General features: G+C 43.4%; 1 protein-coding gene across 1 annotated transcript in view; it reads right to left on the bottom strand.

The window, feature by feature from the left end:
• FKBP15 (FKBP prolyl isomerase family member 15) overlaps positions 1 to 25,139 on the bottom strand; it is a 79,299-nt gene that overhangs the window by 45,238 nt on the left and 8,922 nt on the right. The window contains exons 3-11 of the mRNA XM_065418704.1: positions 15,072 to 15,162; positions 14,344 to 14,413; positions 12,287 to 12,361; positions 10,475 to 10,573; positions 9,759 to 9,908; positions 8,035 to 8,103; positions 6,039 to 6,182; positions 5,448 to 5,590; positions 4,744 to 4,792 (exon numbers count right to left, since the gene is read on the bottom strand). Coding sequence (XP_065274776.1) covers positions 4,744 to 4,792; positions 5,448 to 5,590; positions 6,039 to 6,182; positions 8,035 to 8,103; positions 9,759 to 9,908; positions 10,475 to 10,573; positions 12,287 to 12,361; positions 14,344 to 14,413; positions 15,072 to 15,162 — 890 coding nt within the window. The remainder of the gene's footprint in view (positions 1 to 4,743; positions 4,793 to 5,447; positions 5,591 to 6,038; positions 6,183 to 8,034; positions 8,104 to 9,758; positions 9,909 to 10,474; positions 10,574 to 12,286; positions 12,362 to 14,343; positions 14,414 to 15,071; positions 15,163 to 25,139) is intronic.

The following is a 25,139-nucleotide window of genomic DNA, read 5'->3' as shown; positions in this document are numbered from 1 at the left end:
CTGCCATGTGCTGCTCCCGCCCTCTGCCTTGGAGCTGCTCCCTGGAGCCTCCTGCTTGCTGTGCGGGGGGTGGGAAGAGGGGGGCTAATGTCAAGGTGTCCCCCTCCCCCCTGCTCTTGCACCCTGCTTACCCCATCTTCCATATGGGGGAGGCAGGGGGACATGACAGGGCTCAGGATGGAGGGAGCTTCCTGGCAGCAGCTGCCGTCTCAGCTTGCTGATTAACTTAAAAAGGCAGTGTACTCAGAGTGGGGTCAGCATACTTAAAGGAGCAATGTGCATCTCTCTCTCTCTCTCTCTCTCTCTCTCTCTCACACACAGACAGGGTGTGTCTCTGTCTGCCATGCTGTCTCCCCTTCCTCCATTCGTGCTGCCTTGTAGAGTGTAAGGCTACATTAACAATGAGTTAACCCTTGAGGGCTCAGCCAATTGCTAGTTCATCATTTAGCAGTAAGGCACTCCCTGGGAAATATCCCACCCTCTGACGTCACCACCTCAACCAAGCTTCACAATCATCATCGCTGTGTACCAGTATTAAATTGTTTAAAACGTATATAGAGTGTGTGTGTGTGTGTATGTATATATTAGTCTTTGTCTGGTGAAATTTTTTTTCCCCCTGGAACCTAACCCCCCCTATTTACATTAATTCTTATGGGGGAAATGGGATTTGCTGAACATTGTTTGCCTTAAAGTCGCATTTTTTCAGGAACATAACTACAACCTTAAGCGAGGAGTTACTGTAGATCAGCAAGTTGAGACAGCAGCTGCTGCCAGCAAGCTCCCTCCAGCCTGAGCCCTGTCCTGTCCCGTCCCTGCTCTGTGGAGATGGGGTACAGGAACGGGGGGGGGAAGGGGGACTCTGACATCAGCACCCCTCTTCCCCCCCCCCCCACTGCACAGCAAGCAGGAGGCTCCTGGGAGCAGCTCCAAAGCAGAGGGCAGGAGCAGCACACGACAGTGGGGGAAGGGATACCTGAACTGCCCAGCAATTGATAGCCTGCTGGGTGGCTGCCACACAGAGAACTTAGGGGAGCTGATGGGGGGCTGCTGGTCCACCCTGGTTCCAGGCCTCCCACCAGCTAGCTCCAACAGGCTGCTCTTTCTGCAAGCAGTGGACAAAGCAGGCGGCTGCCAAACAACGTTATAAAGGAGCATTGTGCAACTTTAAACAAACATGTTCTCTAATTGATCAGCGATGTAACAACATTAACTGGGACATTAAGTGAGGAGTTACTGCATCTACAAGACAATGCACCATACACAGAAATCCAACCCAAACATAGCCAAACTCATCCGTTTTATCTTCACTGATAATAACTTTACATTTAACAAACACTTTGTCTATACCATGGGAACTACCATGGGTACTAGGATGGCTCCCCACTATGCCAATCTCTTTATGGGGTACTGAGGAAAAGCTTCCAGAAAGACGCACCACAAAATCAGTACTATACCTGAGATACATCAATGATATTTTCATCCTCTAAAGTTAACAGACAACTTAAACTCCTTCATAGTTTCCATTACAGCTTCAACCACTGTAACCACATCCCCCATCTATCAAACTCGCTCTTCCACACCAACATCAGCTTCCTGGACACCATGATAAGCTTCAGCAATGGAACCCTACAGACAACTATACACAGGAAATCCAAGGATCACCACACCTACCTTCACAAATCCAGTAACCACCCAAGACCCACCAAGAAATCTGTTATCTACAGACACTCCGATATCACAGAATATGCTCTTAGGAGGAAGTCTGAGATATACATCTTAACACACTTAAAACCGCCTTCATCAAACAAGGACACTTCACCAGAGAAGTAGATTGCAACATGGAACAGTCCACCCACAAACAACAAGAGAACCTGCTTCAATACAGAAAAAAACCCACCAATGCACATCCCTACTTGTCAGCTACCACCCCACACTAGACCCTATATGGGGTATCAAACAATTACAACCCATACCTGATGGGGACCACATCCAGGAAATATTTCTTTCAGAATGCCCTCTTCTGGCCTTCAGACAACCCCACACAACCTCTCCAAAATCATCAGAAGAAAGCTGTCCACAGACCAGGACACACCAACTCAAAGCTGCACCAGACCCTGCGAAAATAATAGATGCAAAACCTGCAGCCATATCTCCACTACAATAATCAATATCCCACACAACACATCTTTCTAGATTCATAGGGCTTACACCACATGTTGTGATAGATGTGTGTATCTCATCCAGTGCATCAAATGCCCCAACAGCAGCTATGTAGGTGAAACTAGACAGTCATCACGCTCTCAGAAGAACTCATGCAGAAAAATGATAAGACACAAAACACCCTATCACCAACTGGCAAACACTTTTCACAAAGCAATCACTCCATATCTGACTTCAGTCCTCGTCCTTAAAGGAAACCTGCACGACACCTTCACCACACGAGCTTGGGACCTTAAATTCATAATTCTTGAGTGTCCAGCAGAACATGGACTTGACAGAGAGACTGGTTTTATGGCCCATTACAACAACTTGTAACACTCTGCTGCCTACGAATTCTCAATTGTCCTACAACAGCAGAGGTATTAATTTTAAGTTGTCTTCTACAACAGGTGTGAATCCCTTATGCTTAATCTGTCTCACCTTGTATTTAGCTTGGACACTGTGGTTTCCTTCTCCAGACCTGAGGAGGAGCTCTGTGAAACTCAAAGGCTTGTCTCTTTCATTAACAGAAATTGGTCCAATAAGAGATGAGATAATATCCCACGTTGTCTCTCTCATAGCTTGGGACAAACATGGCTACAACAACACTGCAAAAGATGGAGAGTTTCATGCCTGAACTCCTAGAACTGATTTTCAAAGTTAACCAGCTCCTTCATTCTATAGCTGTGCTCCATCTGCATAAGGGATACAAAGGAGCCCAGATTTCTTGACAGTAGCCCATTCTATTCTGTAGCACATAGGAGACCACCGCACACTATTGCAGCTAACAAACTTTACTTCTGAGGGCCTAAAAATAAAATGGATAGCAAGGAGTATTAAGTTGACTATCACCATGGTATCTGATCACTACATATGAGAAGACCGTTATAGTTCTATTAGCACCCACAGAGCCAAAGAAACTAAGCCCTTAAATACTGTACAAAATTACCCTTTAAGGATCCTTGTACAAATAATGTTTTTAAAAAAGCATATAGACCCATATGTCCTTGAGTTCCCCACATCACAACTAAAAATGACAGGGAAATCCTCAAGCTCTCCTAAAATGCGTGTAGAGGATCAAGCAAGTCAGATTCAAGGCTGAAACTGTTGCCTTAACTCCAATAGACATGGCCTCATCCAGGGAAGTGGGAGTGAACCAGACCCTCAAGTGATAACCTTCAGGCTACTGGACAAGGTGAAATGAAAAGCTTTTCTAAAGAATGGAGCTACTGAAGATGCCCCTAACCATTAACAGGATGAGAGATGCAACATTTTAAAACAATTTACCAAATGAGGGGCCACAGAGAAGCGAAGGAGGAGTTAAGACGTTTCTCTTTGAAAACGTCAGTGATGACAAAGCCCCTGAACCCAGGGGACAGAGTTGTTTCAGGCTCCCATGAGGTTTACTCCTGGGGGGATTCTGCAGGACTGCGTGCCTGCAGAAAATCCCCCTCCTCCCCCTTGCAGATTTCCCATGTTTCCCAAAACAGCAGGGAATCAAAGGGAAGCTGGGGGGGAGGGCGTGACCATGGGCACAGTTTTGGGGGGAACTGCCCTTCTCCAAACAGAGTCAAGGCATGGGGGGGGCACACAAGGTTACATGCCACTGCCCCCCCTCATTCTGCAAGCGCAGAGCTGCCCAGCTGAAGGAGACTATCTGTCTTGGCTCCGCTGACTCTGCAGCTGAACTCCGACCCCCCACTCCACCGATCCCAACCACCTGCACCCCCACCCCATCAAGCACCACTCCCCCAGCATCCAGACCCTCCCACCAAGTTCCACCCAGCCAGACCCCCCCACCCCCAATCACTTTCACCACTAAGCCACCTGTACCAAGATTGCCCCACACCAAAACCTCTCACCCCCACACCTGGATCCCCCCCACACTAAGCCCCTCCACACTTGGATCCTGCTGGGCTGAGCCTCTATAGCAGGTGAGGTGGAGGTGTCAGGGTGATCTACCACCTCAATGCAGCCAGTGGCCTGTGCTCCCCACTGCCATGCTGGAGCCACGTTCATTTATTGACAAATAAAATTCGCAGAATTTTAAAATATTGTGCGCAGAACTTTTAATTTTTTGGTGCAGAATTCCCTCAAGAGCAGAGGCTATTGGCTATTCTAAGGAAATCATGAACCCCAGGGTGCTTGTATATTACAGACAGACAAAAGTTATCCATCTATCATTTCAGGCTGCATAAACCCTAAAACATTCCACTGGTGATCCAGGGAGCTTAGTTTTCAGTATAAATAAATAAATAAAATAAAATAAAATAAAACTCTTGCTGTTCATTTAAGGACAAAGTTTCAATCTTAATTCTGAATGGACAAGGACTAAGTCTTCCCATGTTTGTACAGCACAAAGCAAAACTAGGCTTTGATCCCAAGTGAGGCTTCTGGGTAATAACACAATATAAGTGTTAAAGAGATAATGCTTTGCTTACATGCATTTCAGATAGGCCCTTAGCATTATTTTAATAATTTGGGCATGACTTAAATATTTGGACATTCCTGTGTATGTTTCACATTAACTAAAGCAACACTTACTGCTAGTTGTTCACTTATAGAGTTAGACTTGGCCCGAACAGCTGGCTCTCTGCAGAGAGGAAACAAGTATATGGTGGGATTAAAGTTAGAAAAAAAAAAAAAATCTCTGAAGAACTGATGAACAGTACGCTACATCTCTAAATTGTTGAACATACCCGTCAACTGTAGTCCCCACAAGCAAAACTTCACTTTTCCATCATAAGATATTTCAGCACTTCATGTTTGGAAAGCTATTTGTAACCATATATGAAAGCTTAGATTCTGTACCACTATTGTGTAGCAAATTCCATGACTGTGGAATTGCAAAATACACAAGTCATTGATGATAAGTATCAGAGGGGTAGCTGTGTTAGTCTGTAGCCACAAAAATAATGAGGAGTTCGGTGGCACCTTAAAGACTAACAGATTTATTTGGGCATAAGTTTTCATGGGTAAAAAACCCCACTTCTTCAGATGAATGGAGTGAAAATTACAGATACAGGCATAAATATACTGGCACGTGAAGAGAAGGGAGTTACCTTACAAGTAGAGAATCAGTGTTGTCAAGGCCAATTCAGTCAGGGTGGATGTGGTCCACTCCCAATAGTTGATGAGGAGATGTCAATACCAAGAGAGGGGTTGCCATCAGTTTGGGTCTTACAGATATTTTCACAAATACTAAGTTCTAGGAGCTCTGAACTCATTCTGCTTCCTTATTTTCTTACCCAGGCTTCGGAGGCATTGTCAAAGGAGGCAATCCGACAGGGTCCGTGGAGAAGCTGTCCGAATTGGGTACTGGGGAAGATGCAGAAGAATCCCTAGAACCAATACTCTGCCCATCAGAGCCAGACTCCTTTACCAGCTTCACCTAAGAAAACCATGATGAAGGTATGAAGGTACACAGACCTGTTTTTCTGGGTCCTGAAACAACTCTCTAGTATTCTGCTTCATTCTGGCCAATGTTTTGTTCATCACACATTTGCTACAGAGTAAAAATTTACATCTATTTAAGAACTATAGGTTTGAAGTTTCCCTCTCCATCTCACTCTAAATCTAGCCTTCATCAAGTTATTAATTTGTTCCTGGACATCTTAAATGCAAGTGGAAGAAAGATACTTCAAATCAGATGTGTCTTAGTAATGCAGTTATATTTTTGTACTTATCCTGATATTTTACTAGGTATATAGAAGCTTCTAACTATGTTGTAATTCTCATGTACAGGGGTGTTGTTACTTTACAGGTAGAAATGACAGAAGTGTTGCCAACCAACAGCCCAAACCAGATGTACAAAAATATATTGGGAAGGAGACACTCACCCGCTTAACTTCCACCTCAAAAACCAGGGTGGAATCAGGAGGAATACGACTGGCTACTCCTTGGGACCCATAAGCCCATGCTGGAGGAATAATGAGAAGTCGTCTCCCCCCTTTCTTCATCCCCATCATCCCTTCTTCCCAACCCTTTACGTTTCAGAAATACAAAAGAAGAGAAAGTTGATTTGTAAGCAGCAGTCTGACTCAGTGACACAAAAATATATGCAATCATTCTGGTGAGGCTGTTCTAGGCCAGATTATAAAGGTTCCAGTATGCATATTGAAAAGTTTCTTGTGAAGCCCAGGGGATACAGCATTGCTCCATTTAGAATAAAAAACCCTTAGAGTAGAGGACCCATGATATCCAATTAAGAGTATCAATATTAATTTCTAGGCATCAGAAGACAACACCTAACATACAAACAGTGGAGCAGATTGCACCTTCTGCCATCTTTAATATGGAGATGCAGCCAGCCTCCAGGACCTCTATTTGGGTTCCAGAAGCTTGGATGAAGCCTTGCCTAGTAACTCAAGGCTGGTCTACACTGGGAATTTATACTGGCATAGCTACGTCTTGCAGGGATGTGAAAAACCCACCTCTGAGAGACGTAGCTATGCCAACCCCCTTCCTCCCCCGCCCGAGTGGAAGACAGTGTTAGATTGATGGAAGAATTCTTCCGTCAACCTAGTACTGCCTCTCTCTCTGGGAGGTTAATTACCTACACAAACAGGAGAACCCTTCCCATTGGCATAGGTAGTGGCCACACTAAGCACTACAGCGGCACAGCTGCAGCTGTATTGCTGGAGTGGTTTGAGTGTAGACATATCCATAGTTTTCATGGGTCAACACTTGGATACTTTAAAGAGTAACCTCTGGTAACTTCTGCTGTATGTTAGTAATCTGGCCAAATAAGTGCTATGCTTAGGTTTAGACATAGCATTTAAGAAACTGATTATGGGTAGAAAAATGTAGAAGTTAATGGAGCAAATTAAAAAGTCCGTTTATAGCAATATCAGCTACTGGATTAACATGCAGATATGCATTTAAACAGACAGATGACAGAATTCATCTTCAATTAGTGCCAGCTTGCCACAGGACCAGTACAAATTACTATTAATGCAGTAATTAAAGTTTAAATTGGGAATAACTGGTTTTGAAATCTTGAGGCCTGTCTACACAAACACTTAGTTCATGGGCAAGCTGGGGTGTAAATCTACCCCACACTAACCTGCTATACACTATGTGTGGATCTTGCTGCCATGCACTAAAAGTTCTGTAGTCAATAGCAGCAGGGTACACGCAGATACTTACACTTCGGGCACAGCAGGCTAGTGTGGGTAGATTTATGCCCCAGCTTGCACAAACTAAGTGTCTGCACAGACAAGCCCCTAGCAGACCAAAAAACCCTCTCCCTCCTCCCCGACTATGAAAGAATCTCAGATCTGCACCAGTTTGATGGACCAGAGGGGGTGCCATGATGCTGAGGTTGTCTTCAGAGGAGTTTCATAAAATCCCTGCACTGCTTCAAGTGATCTGTACACATGAATGAACATAACAGAATACATTCTTCTTGAACCGAGTTTCCTCACAAGGAAGCTACTTTTCTGGAAGCCTTGCAGGGTAGAAGTGCTGCCACCAGAAAAGTATCAAGGAACCTCCTGATATAAAGATTTATTTTCAAACAGGCAGCTTCCTTTCTACCGCACAGGAAAGTTCTATGGACTTCGCTCTCTATTACCGAGAGAGAACAAGAGGCTTGGTTATTGGAAGGGAAGGCAATAAGTATAGATGCAAGATGCTGTGCAAAACAAGGAAAGAAGAGATTTAAAAAAAGATGTCAGCAATTTCTTTCAAGCAAGCACAAGTTTTATCATACTATCATAAATACAATAGAAGTTATTATGGTTTGTGTGACTCCAGACAGAACTTTCAGAAGTCCTCCAAGATCTACGAGACTTTAGTACACAGAAGATTAAGGTAAAATGCCAGAAGTTCTACCTTAATGACTTTTCCAGAACCCAGCTTCAGACGCAACAGCTTGTCCTTGTTGACATTTGAATCAAACACCTATGGAATTGAAGGTTAACAGGGTACAATCACTAGGATTTCCTACCATGGGGCTGATGAAGTTTGCAGTTGTAACGCAGTATTCAAACTAGTAAATAATGTGTAAAAAAAAAAAAAAACCACCACACAAAAAAGCACAATGTCCTTTATTTCATAAATACCTACCACCACTTGTGTCTCTCAGTGTGGTAACTTCAAAAATGAATGCTAATCAAGGGGGAGGGGGAAAAAAACGAAAAATGCAGCAGGCCCCAAATTTCTAACAAACTGCACATGGACAGTTTTGTAGGCGTGCAGTAACTGGAGACTCAGGCTTGAAACGCAACTTTAAGTTCTACAGCTTGGGCAAGAGTGAATCAAATTAAATGCTACACAGCCAGATTGCCGTAGCAATAGTACAATGGGCCCAGCCACCTGTTGCTAGCTTTGTGACCTCTGGGAGTTTACTAGACACAACTAGATTTTAACTTCTGTAAAGTGTTATACCACTGTATAACCTTAGTACTCTTAGTACCACCAGTTTAAGTGGACAGATGATAGTGTCCTACAGCAAGGAAAGGAAATTAGACCTGGATCTTCTATACCAGGGATCAGCAACCTTTGGCACACGACCCGTCAGGGTAAGCCCCTGGCGGGCAGGGCAGGTTCAGCCAATTGCAGCTCCCACTGGCTGTGGTTCGCCGTCCCAGGCCAATGGGGGCTACGGGAAGAGGCGCGGGCCGAGGGATGTGCTGGCCGCCCTTCCCGCAGCCCCCATTGGCCTGGGACGGCGAACCGCAGCCAATGGGAGATGTGATTGGCCGAACCTGCGGACGCAGCAGGTAAACAAACCAGCCCAGCCCGCAAGGGACTTACCCTGATGGGCTGCATGCCAAAGGTTGCCGATCTCTGATCTATACAGTAGCAGAGATCATGAGCCACAGGACCATGGGAGTGTCGCATTATGCTGACATCCTAGTGACTTGCTTCCCAAAGAAGAAATGAAGTCACCTTATTGACTATGTATCTGGATGCCTTATTGGAGGAAAAGCATTCTTCTCACATAGCATGAGAAGCTGACTTTGTAGGAATAAGAAGCTCCCAACCTCCCTCAAAGCACTTTCCTAACCACTTCGTTACTAAACAAAGCAGAACTTGTGGTTTAAGAGTAACATCTTCAAACGTTCCTAAGTTTCTAGAGAAGGGAGGCTCTGATGGCAGATGTAAAGTTACACCTGATGCCTGGTCAAGACATTTTCAAAGCCAGGATGATTAGTTCTGTTTTCATGGCTCTTCTGTTAAATATCCATGTTTGATATTAAAAATAAGTCACAAGAATTTCCATCATCTCTTCCTGAACACACATGGAACCAGTTACTATCCTCACTGTTCAATACTCAAAGGAATTTATGAAGGGAATTTTCTGTAATTTTTTTTACAAATCCTATGTGTAGCTCGGTTCCCCCTATATTTAGCATTGCTGTCCAGTGGGGGGGGGGGGGGGGGGGAAATAAGTTTGCTCTCAGGGCAAACTAAGAGACATGCATGCCTCAGAGTAAGTTGTGATGGAGAGAATACTTTGCCATCCAATGGTGTTGAGATTACAAGTCTCTTCCAATGACTTAATTTGAGAAGGGTTAATATTAACCCATTTCTAGTAGTAAAAGCCCGTTTACCTGTCCAAGCCCATTGTTCTGGAACAGCCAACCGGTATAGGCAACCTCCAGAGAGTCTCCTACTTCCAATCCCTGCCCCTCTCCAACAATGAGATCCTGGTACAGTACTGAGTCCAGTGAAGGGCTGCTGTTGCATTTGGCAATGCATAACTACAAAGGAAGTCCGAACATTAGTACCTTTTGTCTGTGGCCAGCTGCAGCAGCACAATAAATTCCACTTAGACTGAAGACAGGCAATATCGGATTTATTTCTCACTATATCAGTAAGAAGCTGAGTGTTACTGATATACTTTACACACATGAACATTACTGATGCTTCATCTCCTTATGCAGCACTTTGCTTATATATACAATGAGAAAACCACTTCGCTCACAACAGCGTGTTGATGGGTTTAATTAACATTTTAAAACACTAACTTCTTTGGATGAAAGCGCTAGAGAAGTAGGAGTATCACAATTTGAGACATGCTACCCTGTATTCAAGTGAACCAAACAGAATGCCAACTAATCAAAGCGCAGCACATTCACAAAGCTGCAATATGCATTTCAGTTTTACTTTAGTGGGGAGATGAGACTGAACTGGGCTTTGATTAAGAATGCAGCTTAGCAAATTGTGAGCAACCATGATTTTTGTTTGCTGTTCTGAACATGATACAGCACTAACAGCATAGGTAGAGTTAGTGCAAGAGGGCAGCCTGCTGGCTTAAGAAGATTACCTGTCTACTGAAATCCATGGCTGCCTTTTCTGACTCGAACATGATCGACCAGTTGTGTCTCTGATCATCATAAAATGTACTGTAGTTGTTGGGCTGAACCTATGGAAAAAGAAATCAGTCCCATATCAAAATTACAAATATGTGTTCAGTTCAAGCACTTGGATTTTAAAAACACACCCTCCTATTTCTAGCTTACGGAACTTTTTCCATAAGCTCGGATTTGTGTAAATCGAGTTTACGTAACTCGGGGAGCGTCTGTACCCACATGGAGCTTTGGCTCCATGTTTGTTTATAAACACCTGATATAAATCACTTTCAGTCCATGGGTAGTAACACAAACTTGCTGAAAATGGATTATAGAGCTAAAGGGCAAGAGGAATTATTCTTAAATCAAATAAAGGGATGGAGGTGGCTTGACATCTTTCCTGCTACTTGTTACTGATAGCTATTTTTAACCTACTCAGGACTCCGGTTCTCTCTGAAATTGGAGGAAAAGTTAAATGGAAACTTTCAGAAAGGCTTGCAAAAACCTAGCAAATTCTTACTGAAAGAGAAACATGCTGTCAGATTTCACACAGAGCTCAGGCATTTTCTTGCCCTCTCTTCATCAGACACGGCATTTTTTCCCCATTCCCCTAATCATTTAAGAAAAGTCTAGGACAGGGGTCGGCAACCTTTCAGAAGTGGTGTGCCGAGTCTTCATTTTTTCACTCCAATTTAAGGTTTCGCGTGCCAGTAATACATTTTAACGTTTTTAGAAGGCCTCTTTCTATGTCTATAATATATAACTAAACTATTGTTGTATGTAAAGTAAATAAGGTTTTTAAAATGTTTAAGAAGCTTAATTTAAAATTAAATAAAAATGCAGAGCCCCCCAGACCAGTGGCCAGGACCCGGGCAGTGTGAGTGCCACTGAAAATCAGCTCGCGTGCCGCCTTCGGCACGAGTGCCATAGGTTGCCTACCCCTGGTCTAGGACATATGTGAATTTGGGTTTCTCTGATCCCATTGCAAGTGTACAAGAAAAGCAAAGCAATGTAATTTGCTCTGTAAAATGAGGATTATCTCCACTGTACAGTGCTGTGAGATCTACTGTTGAAAAAATTTCTTGTGCAATTTATGATAGGAGGAGAAAGAATAGTTGTGCACCATGAATTCAGAATGTTGTATTTTACAAAACATGAATGAGGGCTTGTCTACAATCGCTCTCCCGTTGATTCCTGTACTCTACCTGATCGAGAAGAGTAAGGGGAGTCGATGGGAGAGCATCTCCCATCGATGTCGCATAGTGTGGACCCCGCGGTAAGCAGATCTAAGCTATGTCGATTTGAGTTACACTATTCACATAACTCAAATTGCGTAGCTTAGATCGACTTTTCCCTTTAGTGTAGACAGGGCCTGAGTCACATGCCTTGTCTCAAAGACTTTACAATCTATAGCCAAGAGGACAAAATTTCAGGAGAGGGAAGGTGACAATTCCTAGTTGCTGCACAGAGTACAGTGTACCAGAAGCTTAAGGGCAGGTCTACACTTAAAACATTGCAGCGGCACTGCTCTAGTGATTCAGTGAAGATGCTACTGTGTCAGTGAGAGAGCTTCTTCTGTTGGCATAGTTAATCCACCTCCCCGAGAGGTGGTAGCTAAGTGGATGGGAGAAGCCTGCCTGTTGACATAGTGATGCCTACACTGGTTTTTTTTCCACACCCCTGAACTACATAGTTATACCAATGTAAATTTGTAGTGTAGACCAGGTCTAAGTGAAGACAAACACATATGACTACCGAAAAAAAGATTTTCTAATGCAGAGTCTTACCGTGAGCACAAACCCTGGATGGATCCTGGCAACTGTGACCTGCTGCTGCTGATTGATATAAAGGAGAATCTTGTACTTGATTCCACAGGAGGGAGGGAGGGAGGAGGGGGAAACAAAAAAACAAACAAAATTAACCCCCAACACATCTGTGAAATTCTGGTGTGCACTATAAGAGATACAGTAGCATTAGGGCCATAGCTTGTCTGCCAAATGCACCAGCAGTAGGTGAATTCAAAGCAATGAAGTTTAACCGCTGAAATGTAAATAGCAGGTTGTACTGTACTCCGCATGAATCTATGCACTTCTGTATTAGAGCATGCGCAGTATGTGCGTATACTTTCAACACTTTTCCATACACACGTACTTGGCCTGGAGAGTCACCTCACAGCTCTTAAATATTCATTTGCTGAAGCACCTTGCTTTGATTACACCAAATTAGCTTTGATTCTTGTTTTGTATTCTGCTTCCTCCTATTCTGCAGGATAACAGCACAGCTGTAAGGGTGGCGAGCTGTCTAGAGGACCTGTGTTCAGGTCACAGTCTACTCTAGATGTTGTGTGGCCTAGTAGACAGAGCACTAGACTGGAATTCAGGAGACCTGGATTCTATTCCCAACCCTATCATTGACCTGCAGGGTGACCATAGGCAAGTAATTTCACCTTCAGAAGTCAGACTAGATTGGGGTAATCAATTATTTTTTTGTCAAGGTCCAAATTTCTTGGTCAAGGTATAGTCAAGATCCAGACTCCAGAGAAAACAAACAACAAAATAAAAAGATTTTTGGGTCCATTCAAAAGCGTATGGCAGTCCGGATTTGGCCCGTGGTCTGCCCATTGTCTACCCCTGGACAAGATGATCACAATAGCTCCATCTGACCTTAGAACATATGAACTCTTCAGCCGATAAGACTACCTATATGCAAGGGATATGGTAAAGGATGGGTGTTCAACTATAACTTTTATATTTCTTGACTTTTGAGAGATTAACCATGCAGCCATAGTTTTGCATTAACAGTCTGACATTAATTTCCCAGGTTTTTGTTCACTAAAAGATTAAAAGATCTCCTCAATTCTCTAATGGATCAGGTAGCAAAGGCCAGCAGCTATCTAGCAATATTAAGTACACACATCGCTGGTTTACTGAACAATAGTTAAACAAAGGTTAACAAGTATTAGTATTGCATGCAAAGCACGCAGTTGCATACCTGTGCACATAAATTCCTTTATGAAAGCACAATTTGAGAGAGCCTTAAAGGTAGTATAAGCACCTCCCTTTCATGCTTGGCCAGCCCTCCACTTCCCTGTTCACCCGAGAATTTTTGGGGGGAGAAAGTTTAAAAAAAACAAACCCAAAGGTCTCAAAATCAGTTTACTGTAAGAAGTATTCTTAAAAAAAAAAAAAAAAAAAGACAAACCACACACCCAGCAATTTAGGAAGACAACTGAAGAAGGGAAGCTGGAGCTGGCTGAGGGTGGAAGGGTGCAGGGTAAGAGGCAGCACCAGATCAAGGGCAGATTGGATTTAGGTTATTTCTTTTAATACAGCTTGCTAAATACTCCTTTGTTCTACACTTAGAGTGGCAGATAGCTATAAGAGTGGAGCTGCATTCAAGAACTTATTTTTTTGTATAAAAAGGTCAAGTAGAGCATAATTCATATCAATTTGTTTACATGAACTCAATTATAAGGGATATGCATAGGTATTTGCTAATGGATCTGAGATCAGGTTCACAGTTTGAAAGCATCCGAACGAATACCAAAATAGCTTTTGCATAAAAAGACTGCAATGGAACAGACAGTCCACCTTCTCTAATGTGTTTCATTCTCAGGTGGGAAAATATCTTTACAATAGCCTTGCTGAATGCTCAGAGAACAGGTGCAGCTACAAAAGTAGTTGGCTGCTCAGCACCTGAACTACAAGAAACCTAACAGGGCTGGAAATCACCAAACAGGAATGGTACTAAAAATGATAACATTAAAAATGAGAAGCAATTCAGCTTTGAACAAGATGTGCTTTTAGTATAGGAGTATGTTAAAGAGAAATGCAGCTTCTCTCACCTCTTTGGTAGCATGGCTCCCCACCACAGCTGCTCCATACTTGCCTTGCTTCACATACTGCCCATTTGTGCTAAAAGGCAAAGTAAGATAGTCTGCTGCAAATCCATTCCTTCTTCACATTTCTTTGGTGTTTATGAGGAGCTTTTCACCTTGATATCCAAGGGCCACTTCCTATAGGCTTCTATGTCAGACTGACGTCTCCTTAACTTAGTAGAGCTAAATCTTTTTAGCTTGTCCAAAAAAGTCATAGGGAACTTAATTTCTGGTGTTTTTTAAACTTGAGTGATCTTTCCACAGCAGAACACAGACAGACAACATGTATGGTTTTGGTACTAGGTTCCCCCCTTCGGTTTTCCAGGGGGTGAATTTAGCATTGATAAAGAGGATCTGACTGAATTGGTCACAAACAGTGCAAGAATCCCCCTACTGCTCCTCAATCAAAACATGCAACACCCCTCACAGTTTAAGTCCTGGGCTTCCTAGACATCAGGCAATGGACCATGTATTCCTAACCTACAGAACACAGATGTTCCATTCATAGGCTTTTTTTGACCCAAGAATTGTACCAAATCATGTGGCATTTGTGTAATGGGGATACAGACATAAAAATCCCTTTCCTCGCCCAAAAATATTTTCCGCTTGTGATAAAATTATAAAATTGGAGTCCAGGTCTCTAGCAATGAAAGGCCAGTGCAGGAACTCTCAGCTCTGCCTACTATGGTACTTACTATCGAAAGGCATGAACTGCTGCGGCGACAAATACTGATGGGGCTGCTGAAGCCGCTGTGGTTGTAGGCATCTTCTGGGCTGGCTGACCTGCTGAAAAATAAACCAGAGTGAGAAATGACAGCAGTGGAACTTTTTTCACAATTGGAATTGACCAGCATGCTTCAAAATACAGTAGTGTTAAATTTAAGATGGCATTGATTTGTCTACTGTAGACAGTTTATCAAACTAATAGCAAGGTGGATGTAGACTGACCCAGATGCTGAATCCATTTTTGTATTTACCTAGAACTAGTCCCTACCAACGCAAAGAACCAAATTCAGAAGAGAAACAGGAGTCTGTGAGAGCTGTTCTTTGCCCAACAGCTGCTACTAGTGCAACTAGAGTTGTTGCAAAGCTGTCATTGCAGCAAATCTCAAATGGAGGGTCAAAGGGGACAGCAACTGACAGGATCATTGGGATAGCCATCATTATGGTTTTACCCAGGTAATAGATAAAGAAACCAAAAGGTCACTGTGCAACAGTATTCCATTTCCCAAACAAGCCAAGGAAACTACCAAGGCTGAAGTTCAATCCTTAGTTTACTTAGAGTTTAGAATAGAACAGAGTCCCTCGCTTGGGGCTGGTCTGTAAGCAGACTGTGTGCAGCAAGCCAGGGTGTAAATCTACAGTGCACCAGCCTGCTGTGCACTAAGTGTCCATGTGGACCCTACTACTGTACACTAGGAGTTTCTAGTGCACGTTGACCTACTGCTGTTTAACAGTGTAATAGGTCAAAGTGAAAAAGGGAAATTCTAGTGCGCAATAGCAGGGTCCACATAGTCACTTTATGTGCAGCAGGCTGAGGTGCTCTAGATACATACTGCAACTTACCATGCACTAAGTCTCCATACAGACCAGCCCCAAGACAAGGGACCCTGTTCTATGCTGAACTCTCACTTACTCAGCGGTAAGATGAAGGTAAAATTTGTTCACGTTTTGTGAAGAGCTTTGGGTGAAATACTAGAGAAATGCTATGTACTGATAAAAAGGGAAAACATGCCTACTGACATCTCAAGAGATCTGTGGTCTGTTCCAATCACAACAGTGATAGTTCCCAACAGCAGCAACTGAATCCTTTACTTTGCATTTTTACACATCCTGAGCAGTTGTTTTACTATTCATACTGTTCAGTGAAGTACAGACTGTAATGTACTGTATAATTTGAAAAACTGCTTGCCAACACACACACACACACACACACACACTGAAAATCATACAAGCATTGTGCATCATAAAATGAATATTGATGGCAAATACCTCACTGCCATCTTACATGTACTGTAGAAGGAACAATAGATTGAAGAAATTATGGATGCCAGATACAGTACATCAGGTCAGGCAAGTTTTGTTTTGTTACTTGAAGGGACTTAACACAAAACATTCCTGAAGTTATTTAGGTGCTGCTGTATTAATTAAGATGGAATACATGTGGGCTAAAGGTGTTATCATAAGGCAATCACAGGCCAACATTAAACAAGGTTCAAGGTTTGGTTTACAGAGACCTCAGCCTGCTTAGTAGGCAAACAATTAAAATCCTTTTATTAAAGATACAGAAAAGGAAAAAGTTGAAGCATTTGAAAAGTACTAAGTAAGGCTTTCATTTTAACAACATCCCTTGTTCCCTTTTCCTTCTAAAATCTCTCTCCAGCTAAAGGAAAACACACTTGTTTGACAGTCTGTTAGTTGGTATTAAAGATGGAATAACTGTCCTTTGGAGGAAAAGAGAAGTTAGTTGAGATGGACTGGAGCTGTTGTTCTTAAGGTCGATTCCAGGAGGGGAAAGAAAAGAGAAAATGCAGCTTCTATCTCTGGTGAGGACTCTCACTTGCAGCCTCAAAGCTGGACGTTGTAGTTATGTTCCTAAAAAATGCGACTTTAAGCGAAATGATATTAAGCGAATCCAATTTCCCCATAAGAATTAATGTAAATAGGTGGGGTTAGGTTCCAGGACAAAAGACTATTATATATATTATACACACACACACACACACACACACACACACACACACTAAGTTTTAAACAAATAATTTAATACTGGTACACAGCAATGATTGTGAAGCTTGGTTGAGGTGGTGAAGTCAGAGGGTGGGATATTTCCCAGGAAATGCCTTACTGCTAAATGATGAACAAGCAATCAGCTGAGCCCTCAAGGGTCAACTGGTTGTTAATGTAGCCTCACAATCTACAAGGCAGCACGAATGGAGGGAGGGGAGACAGCATGACAGACAGAGACACACACCGGGTGTGTGTGTGTGTGAGATGTGCATTGCCCCTTTAAGAACGCTGACCCCACTCAAAGTACACTGCTTTTTTAAGTAGATCAGCAACTTGAGACAGAAGCTGCTGCCAGGAAGCTCCCTCCGTCCTGAGCCCTGTTGTGTCTGTCCCTCCCACTCTATGAAGATGGGGTAAGTGGGGTGCAGGAGCAGGGGGGGAGGGGGACAACCTGACATTAGCTCCCCTCGTCCCCTCCCCACCTGCACAGCAAGCAGGAGGCTCGGGGGAGCAGCTCCAAGGCAGAGGGCAGGAGTAGCACATGGCAGTGGGGGAGGATGGGGAAGGACAGCTGAACTGCTGGCAATTGATAGCTTGCTGGGTGGCTGCCGCAAAGAGAACTTAGAGGAACGGGGAGCTGATAGGGGGGCTGCCAGTCCACCCTGGTTCCAAGCCCCCACCAGCTAGCTCCAACGGGCTGCTCTTCCTGCAAGCAGTGTACAAAGCCGGTGGCTGCCAAAGGATGTTATAAGGGAGCATTGCACAACTTTAAACGAGCGTGTTCTCTAATAGATCAGCAACATAACAACAAAACAACATTAACTGGGATGACTAAGTGAGGAGTTACTATTCAGGTCAATCACATGGTCTGATGAGCTACTCAAAGACTTGATAAACTTGTACCAGCACTGGGCTGTTTAGAGCACTGCCTTTCATTCCCTCTCTGGTCACAAGCTAACAGCAGTGTCACAAAATATTCAGTCTTAACTGGCTAAACCAGACTCATTAGACAGAAGAAAAAAGTTGAGGGATAGGAAAGACAAGAAATAAGGGGGGGAGGGAGGGGGAGAAGGTGGTGGGCCGGGGAGGAAGTCTCTCACATCCCAGGGGTTTTTTGGATTCCAGCCCGTGGAGGTTGCAATGCCATCTGGCTCCCTCTCTCTTTTGACCCAGTCTAGTCAGGACAACTTTCAGGATCAGTTGGCAGCCATGAGGATGAAGCTTGCTGCAATAGCCAATTTTTCTCCCCAAAGTCTCTTTATGGAACCAGAAAGGGAGTGATGGGCGGAATAGCCCATCCTTTTATTTTATCCACCAATTGGGCCTAGTTTCCAATACACCAATTTCAGTTCACTAATTTATGGTTCCACACTTTTCTCGTCTACCTACCTAACATGATCTTAACACAGTAGAACTTTTTGTTTGGACTAATTCAGACAGTTGCAGTGGCACAGGAGCCAGCAAACAGAGCTGTAAACAGGGGAGTTTGAGAGGGAGTTTGCAACGGGAGTTTTTTTGGGGGGGGAGACTAGGAGAACTAAGCAGAGGAACAGATAGGCTAGTGAAGGGAGTGTGTGGTGTTCTGGCAGTGTTGTGGTGCTCATTGCAGGTTTGTTTTGCTGTGGGTGGTGGTGTTTTGGTTTGGTTTGTGTTTCCTGGACTAACAGGACTTAGGTGGGAAGGCTATGACCGATACAGAGGCAGCAGTGGTAGTGACCCAAGCAGTGGAGGACACAATGAAGATGACTGGATGTGGAAGCTACGGTATGTACACGATCTTGAAGGGGGTACCTGAAAAGACTTTCGTCTGCAAGAACTGCCACCTGATAGAGCTGATGGAAGAAAAGATCTGAGGATTGGAGATGCAGGTGGAAACTCTGGTTGAGTTTAGAAGGGAGTTCAAGCAGATGCTGGAGCAAAGACATGAGGAGTCTGAAGGGAAAAGCTCAGACTTGCAGATGGAAGCAGGACCAAAGAACTCTGAGAGGAGACTGCTGGGTGAAGAAAATGGACAGTGGAAGCATGTGACTAAGAGAACCAGGCAGAGGAAAAGTCGGGCCAGTGAAGGAGAAATAGAGCTCAGGAACAGGTTTGCAGAGTTGGAAAATGAAGAAGGGGTACAGCAGGTGGATACAGGATGGGTTGCAGAGGATTGCAAGGGAGAATAGGAACCGAGAGGACTTGCAGCCAGAGGGAACAGGGGATAGACCGGAGAATCGCGCCATCACCAGGAAAAGGCAGGTCTACATGATTGGGGACTCCTTACTGGGGAAAAATAGACAGGCCTTGTAACCACAGCAGATCCAGAGAACAGAAGGGTGTGCTGTCTGCCGGGTGCTAAGATATAGGATGTTGACCTGAGGCTGAGGAGGATCCTAACGGGAGTGGGAAAGAATCCACTGACAGTCCTTCATGTGGGAACAAATGATACGGCTAGATTCTCACTGGAACATATCAAGGGAGACTATGCCAGGCTGGAGAAGACGTTTACGGAAATCGAGGCTCAGGTGATCTTCAGTGGGATTCTACCTGTTCCTAGAGAAGGGCAACAAAGGTGTGACAAGATTATGATTATCAACAGATGGCTCAGGCAGCGGTGCTATAAGGAGGGCTTTGGAATGTATGGCCACTAGGAGGCATTCATGGACAGAGGATTGTTGTCTCAGGATGGACTTAACCTGAATAGGGAGGGAAATAGACTTCTAGGATGGAGGCTGGCACAACTGATTAAGAGAGCTTTAAACTAGGAATTTGGGGGAGATGGTTGGGAGATGTCCAGGTAATCGCCATGCCGGATTTTAACATTGAGAAGGAAGAAAACAAAGTAAGAAAGGATACAGCCATGGGTAGGAGAATGGACAAAAGGAGGAAGGGTACTGTAGATACTAGTCTAATAGGTAATACTGGCGGTAGAATGTCCGTGCCTAATCAGGTAAAGAATGTGAGCGAGGCTAAACAGCTAAAATTAAGATGTTTGTACACCAATGCAAGGAACCTAGGTAACAAAATGGAAGAACTAGAGTTACTAGTGCAGGAACTGAAACCAGATATTGTAGGGATAACAGAAACATGGTGGAATAGTAGTCATGACTAGAGTACAGGTATTGAAGGGTATGTGCTGTTTAGGAAAGACAGAAATAAAGGTAAAGGTGGAGGAGTAGCATTGTATAGCAATGATGCAGTAGACTGTAAAGAAATAAGAAGTGATGGAATGGATAAGACAGAGTCTGTCTGGGCAAAAATGACATTGAGGAAGAAAGCTACTAGAGCCTCCCCTGGGATAGTGCTTGGGGTGTGCTATAGACCACTGGGATCTGATTTGGATATGGAGAGAGACCTCTTTAATGTTTTTAATGAAGTAAATACTAATGGGAATTGTGTGATCATGGGAGACTTTAACTTCCCAGATATAGATTGGAGGACAAGTGCTAGTAATAATAATAGGGCTCAGATTTTCCTAGATGCGATAGCTGATGGATTCCTTCACCAAGTAGTTGCTGAACCAACAAGAGGGGATGCCATTTTAGATTTGGTTTTGGTGAGTAGTGAGGACCATTAGAAGAAATGGTTGTAGGGGACAACCTTGGTTCAAGCGATCATGAGCTACTTCAGTTCAAACTGAATGGAAGGATAAACAAAAATAGATCTGTGACTAAGGTTTTTGATTTCAATAGGACTAACTTTAAAAAAAAAATTAAGAAAATTAGTTAGGGAAGTGGATTGGACTGAAGAACTTGGGGATCTAAAGGCAGGAGGAGGCCTGGAATTACTTCAAGTCAAAGTTGCAGAAACTATCAGAAGCCTGCATCCCAAGAAAGGGGAAAAATTCATAGGCAGGAGTTGTAGACCAAGCTGGATGAGCAGGCATCTCAGAGAGGTGATTAAGGAAAAGCAGAAAGCCTACAAGGAGTGGAAGATGGGAGGGATCAGCAAGGAAAGCTACCTTATTGAGGTCAGAACATGTAAGATAAAGTGAGAAAGGCTAAAAGCCATGTAGAGTTGGACCTTGCAAAGGAAATTAAAACAAATACACCTCTACCCCGACATAACACGACCCGATATAACGTGAATTCAGATATAACGCGGTAAAGCAGTGCTCCGGGGGCAGGGCTGCGCACTCGGGTGGATCAAAGCAAGTTCGATATAACGCGGTTTCACCTATAACACGGTAAGATTTTTTGGCTCCCGAAGACAGCGTTATATCGAGGTAGAGGTGTAGTAAAAGGTTCTATAGCCATATAAATAAGAAGAAAACAAAGAAAGAAAAAGTGGGACTGCTAAACACTGAGGATGGAGTGGAGGTTAAGGATAATCTAGACATGGCCCAATATCTAAACAAGTACTTTGCCTCAGTCTTTAATGAGGCTAATGATGTGTTTAGGAATAATGACAGGATGACAAATGGGAATGAGGATATGGAGGTAGATATTACCACATCCGAGGTAGAAGCCAAACTCGAACAGCTTAATGGCACTAAATCGGGGGGCCCAGATTATCTTCATCCAAGAATATTAAAGGAACTGGCATATGAAATTGCAAGCCCATTAGCAAGAATTTTTAATGAATCTGTAAACTCAGGGGTTGTACCGTATGACTGGAAAATTGCTAACATACACCTCTACCCCGATAAAACGCGACCCGACAGAACACCAATTCGGATATAACGTGGTAAAGCAGCGCTCCGGGGGGGCGGGGCTGCGCGCTCAGGCGGATCAAAACAAGTTCGATATAACGCGGTTTCACCTATAATGCGGTAAGATTTTTTAGCTCCCGAGGACAGCGTTATATCGGGGTAGAGGTGTAGTTCCTATTTTTAAGAAAGGAAAAAAAAAAAGTTATCCGGGTAACTACAGGCCTGTTACTTTGACATCTGTAGTATGCAAGGTCTTGGAAAAAAATTCTGAAAGAGAAAGTAGTTAAGGACACTGAGGTCAATGGTAATTGGGACAAAATACAACATGTTTTACAAAAGGTAGGTCGTGCCAAACCAATCTGATCTCCTTCTTTGAGAAGGAAGGTAACAGATTTTTTAGACAAAGGAAACACAGTGGACCTAATTTACCTCGATTTCAGTAAGGCATTTGATACGGTTCCACATGGGGAATTATTAGTTAAATTGGAAAAGATGGGGATCAATATGAAAATTGAAAGGTGGATAAGGAACTGGTTAAAGGGGAGACTACAACGGCTCATACTGAAAGGTAAACTGACAGGCTGGAGGGAGGTTACTAGTGGAGTTCCTCAGGGATCGGTTTTGAGACCAATCTTATTTAATCTTTTTATTACTAACCTCGGCACGAAACCTGGGTGTGTGCTAATAAAGTTTGCAGATGACACAAAGCTGGGAGGTATTGCCAATACAGAGAAGGACCGGGATATCATACAGGAAGATCTGGATGACCTTGTAAACTGGAGTAATAGTAATAGGATGAAATTTAATAGTGAAAAGTGCAAGGTCATGCATTTAGGGATTAATAACAAGAATTTTTGTTATAAGCTGGGGACACACCAGTTGGAAGTAACAGAGGAGGAGAAGGACCTCGAAGTATTGATCAAAGGATGACTATGAGTCGCCAATGTGATATGGCCGTGAAAAAAGCTAATGGGTCTTGGGAATGTATCAGGCGAAGTATTTTCAGTAGAGATAAAGAGGTGTTAGTACCATTATACAAGGCACTGGTGAGACCTCATCTGGAATACTGTGTGCAATTCTGGTCTCCCATGTTTAAGAAGGATTAATTCAAACCGGAACAGGTACAGAGAAGGGCTACTAGGGTGACCCGAGGAATGGAAAACCTGTTTTATGAAAGGAGACTCAAAGAGCTTGGCTTGTTTAGCCTAACCAAAAGAAGGCTAAGGGGAGATATGATTGCTCTCTATAAATATATCAGAGGGATAAATACCAGGGAGGGAGAGGAATTACTTAAGCTCAGTACCAATGTGGACACAAGAACAAATGGATATAAACTGGCCATCAGAAAGTTTAGACTGGAAATTAGACGAAGGTTTCTAACCATCAGAGGAGTGAGGTTCTGCAACAGCCTTCCAAGGGGAGCAGTGGGGGCAAAAGACAGATTCAAGATTAAGCTTGATAAGTTTATGGAGGGGATGGTATGATGGGATAGCCTAATTTTGGCAATTAATTGATCTTTGACTATTAGCGGTAAATATGCCCAATGGCCTGTGATGGAATGTTAGATGGGGTGGGATCTGAGTTCTACAGAGAATTCTTTCCTGGGTGTCTGGCTAGTAAGTCTTGCCCACATGCTCTGGGTTTAGCTGATCACCATATTTGGGGTCGGGAAGGAATTTTCCTCCAGGGCAGATTGGCAGAGGCCCTGGAAGCTTTTCGCCTTCCTCTACGTCATGGGGCACGGATCACTTGCTGGAGAATTCTCTGCACCTTGAAGTCTTTAAGCCATGATTTGAGGACTTCAATAGTTCAGACATAGGTTTGGGGTTTATTACAGGAGTCGGTGGGTGAGATTCTGTGGCCTGTGCTGTGCAGGAGGTCTGTCTAGACGATCATAATGGTCCCTTCTGACCTTAAAATCGATGAGTCTCCCTTTCGCAACTTTTCCCATCAATATTTGTTCTTGCAGGTTATTGTGACATCTTATGAACTACTTTTTACAATTAAATTCACAGTTAGAATAAATTTGTAGGCCCAACTATCAGTGCTTAACTCCCACTGAAGTCAATAGGCGTTAGACACATTTAAATATCTGGCCCTTAGCATACACATTTTGGTCCCATCAAAAATTGAAGTGATTTAAAACAAGAACATGCACCTTTAAAAAAAAAAAAAAAAAAAGGCCTGCTGCTCTCTGATGAGGAAATTAGAACCTCATATTTCTGGTGGGCAGGACACTAACTTGATGTGCATGCACACCTTGATGCTCTACATGATTCAACTGATCAGGCAGAATATTGAAATATAACAAGACAGGGTTTTCTGGACCTCAAAGAGCAGAGCTCACTTTAATACCCAGCCTAGTCAGAAGAACAAACATGACCTTCAGCATGCTCAGTGCAAAGGCACATGCATAGTAAAATGTGTGCACCTTTAATAATTCGGCTATTTCAGGCACTTTTAACGCCTCAAAACACCTTATGTTTTTACTAGCAGCTAGCCAACCAATACAGATAAACTAATGGAAACAAAGCTATCCACATTTGCTATCTGGTTCAAGAAGAGGATTTCCCAACAGCAAGCTAAGCAGAATTATAGACGCCTTAAGAGTTTATAATGGAGAACACGGCACGAAGTTAGAGGGCTGCAAAGAGCCATTGAAACACAGACCTGGGCCAACTTGAAGCAGCTCATTATATATCAGCTGACAGCAGCAATTATTGGTATTAGGCAGCATGAAGACACTGTTCTCTGGCCTAGGCCTCAATCTGCAGCAAGCAGATTTATGTATTAACAGTTCAGAACCATGCAAAGTTGTCAGGAGAAGGTGTTAAAGTTTTGGCAGTTGGTAACTGAGAAAACAGAAAATAGTCTGGCATTTCAAGATTCAAGCCTTAGCCGGATGTTTCTGGTGAACTACTCAGCAATGAAAGAGTTAACATTGAAATTTAAATTGCCGTCTTAGGCCTGGTCGGGGGGTGGAGGGGGGGGGGGGAAATCGAACTAAGTTATGCAACTTCAGCTACATGAATAACATAGCTGAAGTCTACGTACTTAGATCTACTTACCGCTGTGTCTTCACTGCGGTAGGTCGCCTGCTGACGCTCCCCCGTCGACTCCACCTACGCTTCTCGCTCCGGTGGAGTACAGGAGTTGACGGGAGAGCGCTCGGTGGTCGATTTATTGAGTCTTCACTAGACGCGATAAATCAACCCCCGCTGCATTGATCGCTCCGGAGGTAAGAGTAGACATGCTCTAAGTTTCATAGTTACCAGGCCGTTGAGACAATTGGGGCAGTTCAGAGTTGTCAGATTGAGTCTGCAGACAGCTTGAAACTATGAGACAACCTTGGATTTTTTTAATTTATTTACATTTAGTTAATATTTTCAATGCTCTCTTT

This window comes from Emys orbicularis, chromosome 18 (genome assembly GCF_028017835.1).
Source record: "Emys orbicularis isolate rEmyOrb1 chromosome 18, rEmyOrb1.hap1, whole genome shotgun sequence".
Classification (NCBI taxonomy): Eukaryota; Metazoa; Chordata; order Testudines; family Emydidae; genus Emys; species Emys orbicularis.
The sequence above is the reverse complement of the archived record's forward strand: the minus strand, read 5'-3'. Positions and strand labels throughout refer to the sequence as shown.